Source organism: Furipterus horrens, unplaced genomic scaffold (assembly GCF_987537825.1).
Source record: "Furipterus horrens unplaced genomic scaffold, mFurHor1.1.pri manual_scaffold_4, whole genome shotgun sequence".
NCBI classification, from domain to species: domain Eukaryota; kingdom Metazoa; phylum Chordata; class Mammalia; order Chiroptera; family Furipteridae; genus Furipterus; species Furipterus horrens.
The window spans coordinates 123,639,609-123,657,863 of record NW_028327174.1 but is presented as its reverse complement, the minus strand read 5'-3'; the positions used below and the strand labels follow the sequence as shown (position 1 = coordinate 123,657,863).

At 37.8% G+C, this 18,255-nt stretch overlaps 1 protein-coding gene across 1 annotated transcript in view; it reads right to left on the bottom strand.

The window, feature by feature from the left end:
* ERCC6L2 (ERCC excision repair 6 like 2) overlaps window positions 1–18,255 on the bottom strand; it is a 175,853-nt gene that overhangs the window by 12,046 nt on the left and 145,552 nt on the right. The window contains exon 18 of the mRNA XM_090274034.1: window positions 1,840–2,021. Coding sequence (XP_090130160.1) covers window positions 1,840–2,021 — 182 coding nt within the window. The remainder of the gene's footprint in view (window positions 1–1,839; window positions 2,022–18,255) is intronic.

Below are 18,255 nucleotides of genomic sequence, written 5' to 3'. Positions count from 1 at the left end.
TTCTAGTCCTACTAAGCTTGCTTTTCTACTTTAAAAATGACTTACTTCACAACTTCTCTCTGCCTAAACCTATCTCCCTCTGAATTGATGACTTTAGTTCTCAACTAACTGTGCCCATCTCCTCTTTTCTTTCAATGCCTCTCAAAGGCTGGGACTTCACCAATGGTCTGGATAGGACCTTCTGATGCCCCTAGCAATTCATTCTTCTTTCACTCTGGCATGATCGCTTTTTTCCCTGCTAGTCTGTTCCTTCAGTACATAAACAGGTCCTATTATCTTGCCAACTTAAAAAAAAAAGCCAACCTACCCTTGATCCCACAATGCTTTCTGCTACTTTTCATATCCAAACTTAAAGAGCTGGTGCAAGCTCTGTCTATTCACTATTTGCCCAGCTCATCCCAACATCTGTGTACTCAGACTGTTCAGGCTGAAGCAGCCAATGAGTTCTCTGCTGACCACTCCAGGGGGCACTTTCCTACAACATTTGATAACGTTAAGAGCTCCCTTCTTTTTGAAATTCACTTCTCTTGGACTTCAGGACCTTACACTGTGCCTCCTAATCAACAGGCACTGTCACCTCCAGGCTCAGTTCTGGGGATTTTCCTCTCTTCTCAGTGCTCTGTTTCTAGGCTGTTCACAAAGTCCCATGGCTCAGAACATTTATAATCTCTATGCAGATGACTTCCAAATTTAGATCCTAGTCTGCAGATACCAGGGTAGCACATCCATTGTCTAATATTTTCATAGAACCTCAAATTTAATATGAGCAAAAGAGAACTCTTGATTTTTTTTTATAACTCCAAACTTGTTTCTCTTCTAGTTTTCCCCATTCAGTAAATCCAACCCATTGCTTAAGACAGAAAGTTGGGAGTAATTCTGTCTTCTCTCTTTCCCAACAACCATTCCAACACCAAACACATTCATTTGGCTATGTTTCTATGGCAATGACTCTACTGCAAATCAGAATCACCTAGTTACTTCCTTATGCTCTCCCCTAGTCCACTCTTCCACAAAAAAGCTGAAACAATCTTTTAGAAACATGTCAGATCATAGCATGCTTCAACAGCTTTCCACTGCATTTGGAACAAAATCCAGACTTTCCCCACAATTCATAAGGCTTTGCATACTTCAGCCCCATCTATATCTCTACCTTCATCTCATGCGACTCTCTGCTCGGTTTCTTATGTACTAAGTGCACTAGTCTTCTCTTGGTTTCTCAGACACATTAAACCTCTTCCCTCTTCAAGGATGTCCTTATTCTAGTTTTTTGCCCAGATATCCCTCAAGCCTCAAGTTAAATATCACCTTTGTAGCAAGGACTTCCCAGCCTACTCAACAGAAAGGTAGGTGCATCCCTCCCAATCTCATTATTCTTCATCAAGGAGGCCTGTCCCTACCTTTCTTATAACAAACCATTATATAATTATGTATTTATAAGTTATTTTTACTTTTGAAATTACATGGGTCAATGCCCCATCCCACTGCACTGTAAACTCTATGTCTTTTTTTTTTTCACACTGTATATTCAGCACCTAGCACAATGCCTGGGAGCATATTAGGTGTTCAATAAATAGTTAATGAGTGAATGAATATAATGCACTTAAATACTTCATTTACCTATATAAAATGATTTCATTTTTTATCAATTCAGGGATTAGCCTTCTAAACACATTTAAAACATTTGGAATTTTTTTTTTTTTAAGTGTACAAATTAAGATTTTTCTAAAATATTCAGATGCCAGGTATGGTTAAAATTAAAATAATTTGTTTATTTTACTGAGGAGGTATGTTTCTTTTGAGAATTATTCTTGAAGTCCAATGATGTTACAGATGACATACCTGCGAATTCCTTTAGGTGTTTCTCCAATTATGAAGGTGGTCTGGTCTGTACGGTAAACTTCCTTCTTCCTCTGGCTCACAGGGTGTGACATGTAAAGGGGAAATGAAGTGCCTCCTTCACTTGGTTGATGGCCTTTCTTTATATGTGTTGATGTATCTGCCTCCATCTTGTCTTTACACGTCTGAAAAAAGGGAAGGAAGTGTTACCAAAGACAGTCAGTCACAGTGCCAGGGAGTCTCCTCCATTGGCCAAGATGGCGGAGTGGGAAGTTCTTATACTGAGTGCGCCAAAAGCTAGTAAGGTGAATAGCCAGAACCCGAGCGTGCCAAAAGCTAGCATATAACTGGACAGAAAAATTCATATAAGAACTGCGGACTTGAGCAGTAGAGGGGATGGTTTTTGAGATGGGAGTCCACCATTCTCCCTGGTTATGGCACCTGAATAAACTTTCCTTTTTACGAGTACCTGTCTCATAAATTGACTTTCATTGTGTCAGGCTGTTGAAATTCCATTTGTTTGGTTACTGTTTTGGTGACTCTGGTGGGATAGTGTGGACCTCCGTAAGTCCCAGAGGGCCTGGGCTGTGGTCCCACCTGGTTGTGGCAGGGTGACCTGGGAACCGGGCTATGGGAATGTCCCAGCAGGTGCTGAGAGCTTTTCTCAGGAAATTTCCCTGCACTCCTTCTCAAGACACTAGCCCCCTGAAATGCTTGGCAGGTGAAAGGAAACAGGTTTTTGGGAGCAAAACCCAGTTTGACTGGGTAAGTCAAACTGGCATGCACACCGGGTTTCCTCTGTCCCTACCACTTGGGCTTTGTGCCACTTGGGCTTCATGTCACTTGAGTCTGGTTAGGACCATTGGTAGTGCCAGTTGGTAGGCTATCCTAGGCTACCCCTGCTGCTTGGGCTTCATGTCCCTTGAGCTTTGTGCCACTCAGGTTTAGTTAGGACCATTTGCAGTACTAGTTGGTAGGCCCTGGAACTTGGGCTTTGTGCCATTTGTCAGGACCACTTGTGGTATCTGTTGCTTGTGAGTTCTTGTTTGGACTAATGGAGTTATGGATCCAAGTTTTGCTTATATGTTTCCACTTTTGTCTGGGGTCTTTCTTTGGTTGTGGTTTTGTACTTTTGTGCCACCAGGAGTTGTTCTGATTCTACTCCTACAGGGAGCCCACTAGACCGAATTTTAGTAGATTGGTCTAGGTACAGGTTTGACCCAATGACTAAGAAGGAATTGGTTTTCTTCAGTTATACTGCTTAGTCTATGTATACTTTAGACTATGGGGGAAATGGCCCCTAAATGATTTCCTATATTACTACACCATCATACAGTTGGAATTGTTCTAATGACCAGGGAAATGGGACAATATCCCTTATGTCCAGGCATTTATGTCTTTACAAATAAGGATCTGGCAAAGAAAGGGAACAACCTAAGGATATAGAGAAGGGAACTGGCTTCAAAACCCCTCCCTGGTAGTAAGACAAAGGAAGAAAAGAAAAGTGAGATAAGTCTCTTTAATGTCTTGAACCTGGGGGACCTAGGATTAACAGCAGGAAGATCTGCACCACCACCACCCCTGGTACTAGATATCTCTGAAGTAGGGCCCAGAGGGACAATAGACCCATCCCTGTATGATGAAGAAATGGTCTTCCCTTTGAAGATCTGGCAGGGCACCCAATTTGGCCAGAGAGCATTCCTATCTGGAGCAGGACAATTCCCTTTGAGGCAATACCCTAAAGGCAGAATAAACCAGGAAGGCCAGCCTGCTGGCCACTACTGGGCTCGTACTCCATTTTCCACTTCAGATTTACTGATTTGGAAGAATTCCAGATATAGGGAAGATCCTCAGAAAATGGCAAATCTTGTCACCTTGATTTTTGTCACTTACCATCCAAACTGGGCAGATGTACAGGCTCTCCTTAACATCCTGCCAATGCCAGATGAAAGGTGACTTATTAGAGATAAGGCTAATAAAGAGGCTCAGAACCTCCATCAACAAAATCCAAATGGGAATTCCAACCCAACTGGGACAATTTTCTCTACAGAGCCCAATTAGGACCATTCCATTGCCCAAAGAAAAATATTGGATACAATTCGACAACAATAAATTTATATTTGAGCTTAAAAGCAAGAAAGGAAAATCTTTAGGTGCCAATAACAAAGAAGTAACATAGTGTTGAATGGGAGCTGAAGCTCAGTAGCCCCCAGAAGAGGGTCTTAAGTTATAGTCTGCAGGACTCCATGTACGGGAGGGAAATTAGAGATGATTTAACTCCCTTAATTTAAAAAAACCAACAGACCAACCAAAACACAGCAGAAGTTAAAAGGATATTGAATTGACAATTTAAAGCTAGGAAACCCCAAACTGGATACACAGAATAGAAGCAAGCTACCTTCTTACTCTAGATATTGTAGAAAGAATCACCGATGAAAAAATGAAATGTCCAACCTATGCCATTTATGGAATCTTATTTTGTAATACCTGGGTGGTATGGAAATCTAAGCTAACAATTAACATAAAGCACTGGCCTAGAGCCAATGAAAATCGTATATCTGAATGAGGGGTGAATACAAAAACATACCATAGGAATGCTTCTAATTCTGATTGAGGGCAGGGGGAGAGGAGTTCAGGCAAAAATTATTAAAACCACATAAAATCCACCATCATGAAAATGGGCAGATGCAACAAATACACCTGAGAAGCTATAAATAAAGCAGTCTGAAAAAGACTTTTAATCATTAGCATGTCCAGAAAGATAAAGGAAAAGAGAATCCACCACCAAGAACTGAATACTGTATAGGCAGATTTGAGAAAGAACTAAATACAACCTCAAAAAAGGAAATATAGTTTTGAAATGAAAAATAGAGACAGAAACAAACTTTAAATATAGGTTAAACAGCAGAATAAATACCCCTGCCTACAATGATAGTTAATAAACTGGTAGAATAAAATTACTCAGAATGCAGTACAGAAATCAAACAAGAAAGAAAGAAGAAAGAAAGAAGAAAAAAGAAAAAGAGAAAAAGAGATTAGAGACAGAAGACATACTAAAATTTCTAAAATACAAGAAAAAGAGAATAGAGTAAATGGAAGAGATAACACCAAAGACACAATTGTTGAGCATTGAAGAAGACATGAATCCTCAAACTAAAAAAGGAGACTCTCTAGCAGAAAAAATAAAAATAAATCTGTACCTTGTTATATCACAGATAGGGGAACATTGAAAAAAAATACCAGAAGGACAAGATATCCTACAAAGAAATGATAAACTAAAACAGACCTATCATTAACACATCACCACAACCAGAAGATAATGAGATAATATCATCAACATGTCGTCGTCGGCAGCCGTCCGTCTCAAGAGACGATGGTGTAGCTTCTTAAGAGTCTATCTGCACCGCTGAGAATGGCTGTGCAGTCCGACTCGGGAGTGACATGGTATCTGTCTCCTCCCGTGTTGAATCAACATCTTGCGATGATGCTGGAGTGTCCTCTCCAGTAAAGCTGAAGCTACAGAGCCTGGGCAGGGTGATATGGAGGGTCTGCTGTTGCCCATGCAGCAGACCCCCCCTCTCTTCGCAGCTGAAGGGTCCAAGGGAAAGACGGAGTCAATACAGCTTGGCTTCAGGTGCGCCGCAGGAGTTGCCGGTGTTGACTACAACGTCAAACCGCCTTAGGGACTCCGGCTCCGGATTTTCTGTCGGGGTTTACTCCCTTAGCCTTTCCCCTGAAGAGGTATGCCGCAAGGCAGCGGAGGTTTTTTGGAGTCAGAGTTTTCCTTCTCTGATGTGCCCTGACTGGAAGATCGAACCAGCGACACTTAGCTCGCAGGCCGACGCTCAATCCACTGAGCCAAACCAGCCAGGGTCACATCAACATGTAGAGAGAAAAAACTGACAACCTAGAATTCTATACCAGTTAATTTGTCATTTGAGAAATTTTCAGACCTACAAAGACTGTAAGAGTTTACTAGATAAAGATTCTTACTGATGGCATATTAGCTTTCTTTTATAGGAGTTCAATGGAATTGAAGTGGCATATGTCAATGAATGTAGGTAGGGAATGGCTCTTCATTTTAGAAATATTTACTAAGCACCTGTTATGTTCCTGTCACATACTCTGCAGTTGAGAACAAAGATATTCGCAAATACAAAGATACAAAATACACTTACATATATAAAAAAAATCCTTAAGAGACTTAAAACTAACAAGCCAATTCTTTAAAAAAAGATGGCACATTTAGATTTAAAAAATTATCTCTTCAACTTATATTAAGGTTTATTTTACTGAAATAAACTGAAGAGAAGACAAAACATAAGACATAACTATATGCTCTTTAGTAGCAAGCCATTCCTAATGAAAATAGGTTAAGTTTTTAAAAGCTCTCTTGTGACTCAGATAGATAATGTTGAAAGTACTTTTCTTAAAGACAATTTCTTAAATCTTAAAATATTAATAGAAGAAAGTATTGATCTTTAAAAATGGCTTGAAAACAAGAAAATAAGATGAATGTTAAAAGTCTCTTGTAAAAAAGCTTATTATTTTAGATGACTTCCAAGAAAGAATGATCCATTATTGTAAGGAGAGATAGGAATGTTTGCATGAGGGTAAAGGGAGTAAACAGAAAGAGAAGGAACTGTGCCAACCAAGAACACTCCCTCCTTATATACTGCAGTTTCTGAAGCCATAGAGAAATCATGCCAGGAAATGAAAATTTTTATTTATTTACATGATTACTATGGGTCTTTCTGACCCTGGAAGCGTTACAAATTTTACATTTTGTACAGATATATTTTTCATAAATCAGTTTTATAAACTTTCTAGGAAAATTCAGCCTTTCCAACCATAACTTTCAGATATGTGTATCTTTTTGTTTCTGCTGTACTTTATACATCCTTAAACCTGATTATCTTACACAATAATAAAAAAGAAAAAGCATTCACCTCTCACATGGGCTCAATATCCTACCTTTTATTTAAAAAATCTATCTAGATTTAGATTTCCAGTTTAGTGGGGTACTTTAACACTTTAGTTGAAGTCTGTGAAACAAAATGTTATTAATTTAATAAACATTTGGTGCTCTTGCTATTAAAGCTGGCTCCACTTCTTTATAGTAAAATAGTATCCAATCCAATACAGATGAAACCCTTTACAACAGATTGTTTTCCAATCCTTTACAACTGATAAAAGGTAAAATAGTGCCATAGTGCAGTTGCAATTGTAGTGACAAAGTTCATTATAAAACAAAGTACGAGGCCTGAGGCCAAGATGAAAGATTCCAGATTATGTGAACTGGACTCAAACTCATTCATTACCACATACGTCAAATCTGCAAAGTTATACGGTACTGAGGCAACACTATAAAGTAGCAATGTAATGAAAGCTCAAGTAACAAAATATTCAGTAAAATGAGCTGAATTAAGAATTTAGGGTAGAAGATGAGGTTGCTTGCTTAAGAAAGCAAAGTAAATCTACTCCTCTTTCCCTATGAAACTACAATGACCAATAACTGGAACACTATGTCTGTATTTGATAGGAAATTTTGTGATCATAACATGAAGAAAACAGAAACCGCAGTTTTTGCAAAATCCCCTAATTGTTCCTAACTTTTTCCTTAAAAGTTTCTTCAAAATTCTGCATCAAGATTTGCCTTTAGGAAGTAGCTCTATATTTGTGATTCTGATGAAGGTTTCCTTCATCTTAAAGACTCATAGTTTTAATAAGAAAGAAATTATGAATATAAGAACTGTGTACAGTATTTGTATAGTATATCTGCTAATAAGTGTTTTAGAAAACTTGACACTGTTAGAGTGTAACCTATAATTTAGTAATTGCTATATTTTGCCATGTTATTGGATATTGTTAGGTATTTCTACTATAGTATTTATATAAAAAATCAAGATGTGGAATCTTTATTAAAAAGAAAACTTCATAAGTGTGAGGAATGCACTTATCATTTCTAGACAATGTAAACATGGTTAAAAATCTGTTTGATGATGAGATTAATTGCATGAAAATGGGGGGTTACTTAAAAGGCTGAATTTAACAGAGATTAATGAAGTAATAATTCTGATTTACAAGTAATACATCTTTCTCTTTTGGGTATATACATACTATATAGAGCAGTCAGGTGAGGATTGAAAAAGGGGAAACACCACCCTCTTCAGACCACAGTTAAATAAGTCTAAAAAGGTAAAGGGTGGGCTATGGTTGATTATGTAAGTCGTAATTTGACTTATATAATTGAAAAACTGAAATACATAGTATGTTATCTTTACAAGACTCCCTGAATATAGGCTTTGATTTAATTTTGATAAAGTTATAAAATTATTATTGATTTTTCTGATGTATCTGTAAAGTTAAAAAATTTAAATTTATAATGTATATATTTTGTAAAATAAAAGCTATAATTATTTTAAGTTATAAAAGATATATACTAAGATTATAATAATAAGAAGGCGCTTTTATAGGAAAAATTTCCTTCTATAGTAGTCAAAATGTACCCACACTAGACTTAATCAACTGTGTACAATTCCATACAACTTCTTTTTTAAAATTTCATTTTAAAATTACAGTTTACATTCAATAATGTATTAGTTTCAGGTATACAGCATAATAGTTAGACAATCATATACTTCATAAAGTGATCCTTCCAATATTTTAAGTACCCACTTGGCACCGTACATAATTATTACAATGTCATTGACTATATTCTCTCTGCTGTACTTTACATCCCCATGACTATTTTGTGACTAGCAATTTGTAGTTCTTAATCCCTTCACCTTTTGCACCCAAATCCTCAACCCCTTTCTCTTCTGGCAACCATGTCTGTTCTCTATACCTATGAGCCTACATACAACTTATTTCTTACTGTTAAGTTTTAAGTTTATATTAGTTCTACCAGGAAAGTTCTCTATCTTTAAAGCAACAGTATGAAATATTTAAATAATCTTTGATAATACATTATATTTTAAGGCATTAGATCTAAGCCTTACATTATTTTCTTTGAACTAATAGTTGTTTTTTGAAAGGCACAACTGAAAATTAAAGATAAGATATATATTAAGTTTCCATATGTAAGAGTGAGAAAAAATAAAACTGACTCTTAAAATGTTTGCAGAAGGCAATTTTAATGTCAGTGTACCGAGAAAAGAAAAAAAGGAATATTCTCTCTTCTTTTTTCATTTTTTAAAAAAATATGCTTTATTGATTATGCTGTTACAGTTGTCCCAATTCTTTTCCCTTTATTCCCCACCACCCAGTGACTCCCCTCCCTCCAGTTGTCTCCCCCCTTAGTCCATGCCCATTGGCTGTGCATATAGTTCTTCTCAATATTTTCCTACCTACTCCACTCCCTCCTACTATGCTTCTTAATTCCTGTACCATCTCCCTCACTTTCCCCCATCCCCGTCCCTGCTGACCTCCCCGCAATATGTTCCCCATACCTATAGTTCTTTTCCCACCCTCGTTGCCTACTTAGTTTGCCTTTGTTTCGATTCTCTAGCTTCTGCTGTTAGTTGTTGTGATACAGTTTTCATTTTAATGTTCAGAGTTTTGATCCTCTTTCTCCTAAACAAGTTCCTTTAACATTTCATATAACAATGGTTTGGATCTGATGAACTCCTTCAGTTTTACTTTGTCCTGGAAGCACTTTCTCTGCCCTTCTATTCTGAATGACAGCTTCGCTGGATAGAGTATTCATGGTTGTAGGTTTTTGCTTTGCATTACTTTGAATATTTCTTGCCAGTCCCTTCTTGTCTGCAGAGTTTCTTTTGAGAAATCAGCTGACAGTCTTATTGGGACCCCTTTGTATGTAATTCTCTTATTCTCTCTTGCTGCTTTTAAGATTCTCTCTTTAGCCTTAATTTTTGACATTTTGATTATAATGTGTCTTGGTGTGGTTCTCCTTGGGTCCAGTTGTTTTGGAACTCTCCGTGCTTCCTGGACCTGTAAGTCTGTTTCCTTTCCCAAGTTAGGGAAGTTCTGTTTCATTATTTTTTCACATAATTTTTTCATTTCTAGTTCTTCTTCTTCACCTTCTGGCAACCCTATGATTCAGATGTTGGCCCACTTACAGCTGTCCGATAAGTTTCTGAGCCTCTCCTCGTTTTCCTCACTTCTCGTTTCCTCTTTCTGCACTGGTGGACTGTTTGTTCCTTCCCTATGTTCCGATTTGTTGATTTGATCCCTGGTTTTCTTGCCCTCACCACTAGTTTCATATGTGTTTTTGTTCATTTCAGCAGCACTAGCCTTCATTCCTTCCCTGTCTTGTTTAAGATCTGCTGTTAGATCTGTAAGTGCTTTTATAAGCAAAGCTCTGAAGTGTGCCTCAGAAAGATTTTCTATCTGCTGCTTCGATAGATTAGAAATTTGCTGTCTGGTCAGCTGTGTCACTGCGATCTCTATCATGATCTGTGCCATCCTGAACAGTTTTGTGTTTACCTTTGCTTTTTGGGCAAAAAAGCTGTCACACCTCTTATGCTATGGCGGGGGGAGCCCTGTGCACTCGTCACAACTGGGTGTCTTCTGCGGGGGTGGGGGTCCAAGATGAATTCCTGCCGTTCAATCTCCGCTGAGAGACCGGGAGCCTCCTCCTCTGTCCCCACTATTCTCTCTTCTTCACAGCTATATGATTACATTCTATTTACTCTGCTACATATGAAATCTCTCTCAATATACTAGGAAACTCCACTGGAATAGTGCAGAGAATATCTAAGGAAAAGAAGAAATCTTTATATTAAAAGTATTTGAGTGAAAAGTAATTTTGGAGGTAAATAACCAAAAGAACTATAGATGGCACCTAGGTAGGAACAGCAAGGAAATGAGAAAAGTTGATAGGAATCAACCTTTCCCATACCTACCCACCTGTAAAAAATGGAGCAAGAAATATTACTATCCAGGAGAGTGAGTTTCAAAAGCAATAATGAGCAGTCTCTAGTTCCATTTTGACAGGTAAAATATTACTGTAATTTCTGCCATTGTTCTAAACCTCTTTGAAGCTAGTTCCTGGAGACCCATCGATAGCCAGTGCAGATAACGCAGATTTTCTTCTCCTCTGCTCATCTATGTCCCACAGAAGAGGCTCTTGGAGGGGACAGCACACAATGAAGCAGAACAGGCTGATAGGATGGGTCAGCTGTCCACAGTCGGCTGCCAGAAATTACTGAAATGTTTTATTAAGCAATTTTGGAATGAATCTGTATGCTGAGCTCTAGAAAACACATTATAGACAGCATATACCAGAACGAAGAGCATTGTATGTTTAAAAGACATACATATTGCTTTTCCCTAAACCATACAATTAGTCTTGATTAGTTATTGAAAGAGTTGGAAGCATTAGAAGATCCTGATGGCTCTGACCCACTGAGTAGCCTGAATGGAAGGAGTAATCAAAGTTTGGATTCTAAGATCACCAGAGGATCTGCCTGTCCAGGGAAAGCTCTTTGATTTACACCTTGTTCCTGAGAATAGCCCAGAGCTTCATAAACCACCTAATGGTCACTGCCATGTATGGGCATACCATGTGACCACAGGCCTTCATATTGACCCAATCACATCAACTTTGCCATAAAACCTAAAAAAGTCAAGTGTTCTTTCATTTTTTTCATTAAACCTTAATTAGTGAAATGTGAGAGGAAGCAATGCTTTTGTTTACACATCTGTTCAAACAAAAATATTTAAAAAGCAATCTTTCTTTGGGTAAAGGCTAATCCTGTAAACATATAAAAAAGTCATAAACTTGCTTGTCCTTGCAAAGCAGGGAATCAGAAGTACTATAAAAACACATTGCACGTGCAAGTAAGTTTATTCAAATGGCATCTGAGAGTCTAAAATGACAACAACTTTTAAGGATCTTCACACAGGTGTGAAAAAGTCCTTCCTCAAAGTAACCATTCAAGATATCTGGCTGGTGGTCAGAAATTTTTTCCAATACTCAACAAAAACCTAAGGCAACTATGAGCTACCCCTGAATTATCTTCACTATCCCTCTAGAGAAAAGTCAGCTGGTTAGAGGACCTACTACAAATATATGAGGTCTGTTCAGAAAAACTCCAGCCATTGTTAATATAACAAGAACAGTTTGCACGACATCGATGTAACCTGGCAGCCAAGGAGAGTGGACTGGAATGCACATGTATGAACAATGACGACTTCACTGTACTAGTCAGTGGGGGCAGTAGACGCTGTTGAGTGAGCATGTGTACTGTGTGACATTGCATTCAAAATGAGCGAGTAGAGCAATGAATCTGTTTCAAATTTTGTATTAAGCTTGAACATTCCTTTGTGGAAACTATTTGGATAATTCAGAAGGCTGAAGCTATGGGCATCTGGTGACTGGCAGTTTCATCACTACAACAAACCTGCTTACGCATCATGTCTTGTGCAGAGATTTTTTGCAAAACATCAAATCACCTAGGTGACTCAGCCCCACTACAGCCCAGGTTTGGTGCCCTTTTCCCCAAACTAAAATCACCTTTGAAAGGTAAGAGATTTCAGACCATCCATGAGATTCAGGAAAATATGATGGGCCAGCTGGTGGAGATTGGGAGAACTGTGTGAGGTCCCAAGGTGCCTACTTTGAAGGGGACAGAGGTGTAATTGTCTTGTGTACAATGTTTCTTATTCCATGTATCTTCTCCAATAAATGTCTCTATTTTTCATATTACATGACTGGGTACCTTCTACACAGACCTTGTATACTAAAGACAAGCTTTCTGTATATGTTACATTCAACTCTGAAAACACAACACTTAGATTTTATTGGGGCGGATAGACAGATTAAAGTTTGTAGCTATAGTTACAATCTATCACTATATACAATACTTATTGTATTATTTATTTGTATTACAATTGTAAACCTACTTTTGCCAACCCTCTGTATATTTCATACTACTTTGCTTTCTGAGTAAGCCACAAAAAGACAACTTTAAAATGACTGCCCTGAGCTAGGTTCCTTATTATCCACAACAGTCCATTTCTCATTATCCAAGAAACTTACTTATTTAAAAGACAGAACAAAGTGACAGCCTAGGGAGAACACACACTACAAATAGAAACATGTAAGCCTCATCTCCTTGGGATCTGTTAACCTAAAGGCACTGCCATTCATGACCACAGTGGTCAACCTGTGGGAAAGTGCCAGGTGAGACAGTGGCAATTACCTTCACCAAAGCCTCCAGATGAGCAATGTGGTGTGTTCACTAATACCCCCAGTCCTCCATAGGTGGGAGGTTGGGGAGAAAAGTCCCTTTAATGCTCCTACAGACAAAGACTAGAGCAGGATCAGGGCCTTTTGGGGTAGCTGTTTGAGGACTGGATTCAGCACCACAGGCTCTGGGGTCCAGGCCTTCCCTGGACACTTATTATATAAGCTTGGGGGAGATTTGTATCTCTAGTAAGTAGCAATGAATAGGTCCCTAGCCACTGATAGCCCTGATCTGAAGTTCAATCTTTGTACTGAGTTTTATTTATATTACTGTAAAAATTTCTAAAGACTACTTGAAGGTTCTGCACTAAACAATACCTGTTGTATGAAAAGATCACAGAAGGGTGGTGCTGATGGAAAAAATAATTTAAAAGCCTTTTTTTGGCAGGCATCTGCACCTGCTTGCCTTCCCAGCGACTGGCACTTCCCTCATGGAGGAGGCTCCTCACCTCCCTCCTCCATGGCCTCCAGATAGAATGTAGGCTGATTTGGTTAAAAAGCCACCAATGCCTCTCCAGCAGCTAAAAGAACATTTCAAGCAATGTGCCACAAATGACACTGTGACACTGGAACTAGTTGTGAGGTGTGATGCAGATTATTATTAATAATAAATAACTATTAATTATTAATACAGCACTTAAAACTCTGAATTACTAAATTAAAGTAGATTCTCTATAATCACATCATTTCACTCTTTCCTATTCTGATATGCTTTCATGAGTCATGTAGGAAAGGAAGTAAAGCTTTCCCACAGAGAAAGGCCAATTGGAAACATAACCCATGAGGACATATGACTCTCTTCATATGATCCAAAGTAGCAGTTCTTAAACTTTTAGGTTTGTAGCAGGGGAGGGGTACAAAAAAAAAAAAAACCCCACCCTTTCTTTCCACCTTCTAAATTCTTCTAGCTGGGCTAATAAATTAACAGAGACAGATAAACAGGAGACATTATCTAAAATTTATTTTATGAATGTGTACTTGGGGGTGCTATCAGATATGAGACCCACAGACACACTGGGCAGTTAAGATTTGTTTACATGTCATTTTGGGAAAAGGAGAAGCACAGGTAAGGGTCTGGGATTTCCAAGGTGAAGTAGGTAATTTACAGGTAGAGGAGAAAGAGCAAGCACATGACAAAGAAATATCCTGCTAGGTAAGCCACTTAGAAAGAATGGGACACATAAATCTAGCAAACAGATTTTTGCTTGGATCCTTTCAGTGAGCCACACTTAATATCAGCCTCTTTAAATATCTGGCTAAATAAAAGACAACTGGATTCTCTTATCTACTTCTGCATTCAATCTGTGCCTACAATGTTGTATTGGTTGGAGTATATGAAGAAAATCAGCTTCATACAAATACGCAGAAATGAGAAGAATATTTTAATAGCCTTTTCAGGTAATTGTAGATATTCTTTTTTGATTACTATATCAAAACTCAGGCTATGTAAAGTATGAAACCATACCAGTAAACTTTTTTTTCCATGCAAAATAATGTTTATTTTTATCTTTCTAGAAAAACTATATTTAAAAAAAATTTGAAAAAAAATTAATTTTTGTTTTTTTCAATTACAGTTGTCCCATTTTTCCCCCATTGCTCCCCCCTCCCAGCCCATCCCTTCCCCCACAATCATATCCCTCCCCGTTGTCCATGTCCACGAGTCATTTATACATGTTCCTTGACTAGACCCTTCCCTTACTTATCCCCCTTTTCTCCCTCCCCCTCCCCCCTACTGACTACTATTCTACTCTTTGTCCTATTTAGTTTGTTTGTTTGTGTTGCTCTTTAGTTTCCTCTATTAGGTGATATCATATGGTATTTTGCTTTCTTTGCCTGGCTTATTTCACTAAGCATAATTCTCTCTAGTTCCATCCATGTTGTCACAAATGGCAGGAGTTCCTTCTTTCTTTCTGCTACATAGTATTCCATTGTGTAGATGTACCACAGTTTTTTAATCCACTCATCTACAGATGGGCACTTAGGCTGCTTCCAGCACTTAGCTATTGTAAACAGGGCTGCTATGAACAGAGGGGCGCATAGGTTTTTTTGAATTAGGGTTTTAGGATTTTTCGGGTATAATCCTAGCAGTGGAATCGCTGGTTCAAAAGGCAGTTCCATTTTTAGTTTTTTGAGGTAATTCCATACTGTTTTCCATAGTGGCTGCACCAGTCTGCATTCCCACCAACAGTGCAGTAGGGTTCCCGTTTCTCCACATCCTCGCCAGCACTTGTTGTTTGTTGATTTGTTGATGATGGCCATTCTGACAGGTGTAAAGTGGTATCTCATTGTGGTTTTTATTTGCATCTCTCTGATGGCTAGTGATGTTGAGCATTTTTTCATGTGCCTATGGACCTCCTGTATGTCCTCTTCGGAGAAGTGTTTGTTCAGGTCCTTTGCCCATTTTTTAATTGGGTTGTTTGCTTTCTTGATGTTGTCGTATAAGCTCTTTGTATATTTTGGAGATCAGTCCCCTGTCTGTGATATCATTGGCAAATATGTTTTCCCATATGGTTGGTTTCCTTTTCATCTTGCTGATGTTTTCTTTTGATGAGCAGAAACTTTTTAGTTTGATGTAGTCCCATTTGTTTATTTTTTCCTTTATTTCTCTTGCCTTGGAAGATGTATCCGTGAAGATATTGTTACGTGTGATATCTGAATTTTTCCTGCCTATGTTTTCCTCTAGGACTTTTATGGTGTCACGGCTTACATGTAAGTCTTTAATTCATCTTGAGTTTATTCTCGTGTGTGGTGTAAGTTGGTGGTCTAGTTTCATTTTTTTGCAAGTCCCTGTCCAGTTCTCCCAGCACCATTTGTTAAAGAGGCTCTTCTCATTCCATTTTATGTTCCTTCCTCCTTTATCAAAGATTAGTTGACCATAGAGGCCTGGGTTTATTTCTGGGCTTTCAATTCTGTTCCACTGATCTATATGTCTGTTCTTATGCCAGTACCATACTGTTTTGATCACAGTGGCTTTGTAGTATTGTTTGATGTCTGGTATCGTGATTCCCCCTGCTGTGTTCTTCTGTTTCAAGATTGCTTTTGCTATTCGGGGTCTTTTTTGGTTCCATATGAATTTTTGGAGGATTTGTTCTAGGTCAGTGAAATATGTCATTGGTATTTTAATAGGGATTGCATTGAATTTGTAAATTGTTTTGAGTAGTATGGCCATTTTGATGATGTTGATTCTTCCCATCCAAGAACATGGTATTTGCCTCCATTTATTTGTATCTTCCTTAATTTCTTTCTTCAATGTTGCATAATTTTCAATGTACAGGTCTTTTATCTCTTTGGTTAAGTTTATTCCTAGGTACTTTATTTTTCTTGTTGCTATAGTAAATGATATTTTCTTTTTTGCTTCTGTCTCTGATATTTTATTGTTGGTGTACAGAAATGCCTTAGATTTCTGTATATTTATTTTGTACCCTGCTATTTTGCCAAATTCACTTATTATACCGAGTAGTCTTTTAATGGATTTTATAGGGTTTTCTAGGTATACTATCATGTCGTCTGCAAATAGTGATAATTTTACTTCTTCTTTCCCAATTTGGATGCCTTTTATTTCTTTGTCTTGTCTGATTGCTGTGGCTAGGACTTCCAACACTATGTTGAATAGAAGTGGGGAGAGTGGACAGCCTTGTCTAGTTCCTGATTTCAGGGGGAATGCTTTCAGTTTTTGTCCAGTGAGTATGATGTTGGCTTCAGGCTTCTCATATATAGCCTTAATGATGTTAAGGTATGCTCCCTCTATTCCCATTTTGCTGAGTGTTTTCAACATAAATGGGTGTTGTACTTTATCAAATGCTTTTTCTGCATCTATAGATATGATCATGTCATTTTTGTCTTTCATTTTGTTTAGGTGATGTATTATATTTATTGATTTGCGAATATTAAACCATCCTTGCATCCCTGGGATGAATCCCACTTGATCATGGTGTATGATCTTTTTGATGTATTGTTGGATCCTGTTTGCCAAAATTTTATTGAGGATTTTAGCATCTATGTTCATCAGTGATATTGGCCTATAGTTTTCTTTCTTTGCTGTGTCTTGACCTGGTTTTGGAATTAGGGTAATACTGGCTTCATAGAAAGAGTTTGGGATTTTTCCCTCTTCTTGGATTTTTTGGAATAGTTTGAGGAGGGTAGGAGTTAGTTCTTCCCTAAATGTTTTGTAAAATTTGCCTGTGAAGCCATCCGGTCCAGGGCTTTTGTGTGCAGGGAGATTTTGGATTACTGTTTCAATTTCCTTCTTTGTTATTGGTCTGTTGGGACTTTCTACTTCTTCTTGATTCAGTTTGGGAAGGTTATATGTTTCTAGAAATCTGTCCATTTCTACTAGGTTGTCAAATTTCTTGCCATATAGTTGTTTGTAGTAATTTCTTATAATTGTTTGTATTTCTGTGGTATCAGTTGTGATTTCTCCTCTTTCATTTCTGATTCTGTTTATTTGGGTCTTCTCTCTTCTTTTCTTGATGAGCCTGGCTAGAGGCTTGTCGATTTTGTTTATTTTTTCAAAGAACCAGCTCCTAGTTTTGTTGATTTTTTGGATTGTTCGTTTAGTTTCTATGTCGTTTAATTCTGCTTTGATCTTGATGATTTCGTTTCTTCTTTTTGCCTTAGGCTTTGTTTGTTGTTGTTGTTCTAGTTCTTGTAGCTTTAGGGTTAGATTTTTTATTTGAGATTCTTCTAGTCTTTACAGATATGCCTGTATTGCTATGAACTTCCCTCTTAGGACTGCTTTTGCTGTGTCCCATAGGTTTTGTGCTGTTGTGTGTTCATTGTCAGTTTCTAGAAATTTCTTGATTTCCTCTTTGATGTCATTGTTAACCCATTCATTATTTAATAGCCTGTTATTCATTCTCCATGAGTTTGGGTGTCTTTGCTTTTTTTCCCTGAGGTTGATTTTTAGTTTCAAGGCCTTGTGGTCTGAAAAGATGCTTGATATGATTTCAATTTTCTTGAATTTGTTGAGGCTTGTTTTGTGTCCTATTATGTGGTCTATCTTTGAAAATGTCCCATGTTCCTTTGAAAAGAATGTATATTTTGCTTCTTTGGGGTGAAAAGTTCTATATATATCAGTTAAGTCCATGTGGTTTAGTGTGTTGTTCAATGCCTGTATATCTTTGGTGTTTCTTTGCTTGGATGATCTGTCTATTGTTGATAATGGAGTGTTGAAGTCCCCTACAAATTAACTTAAATTTGATTCTGAC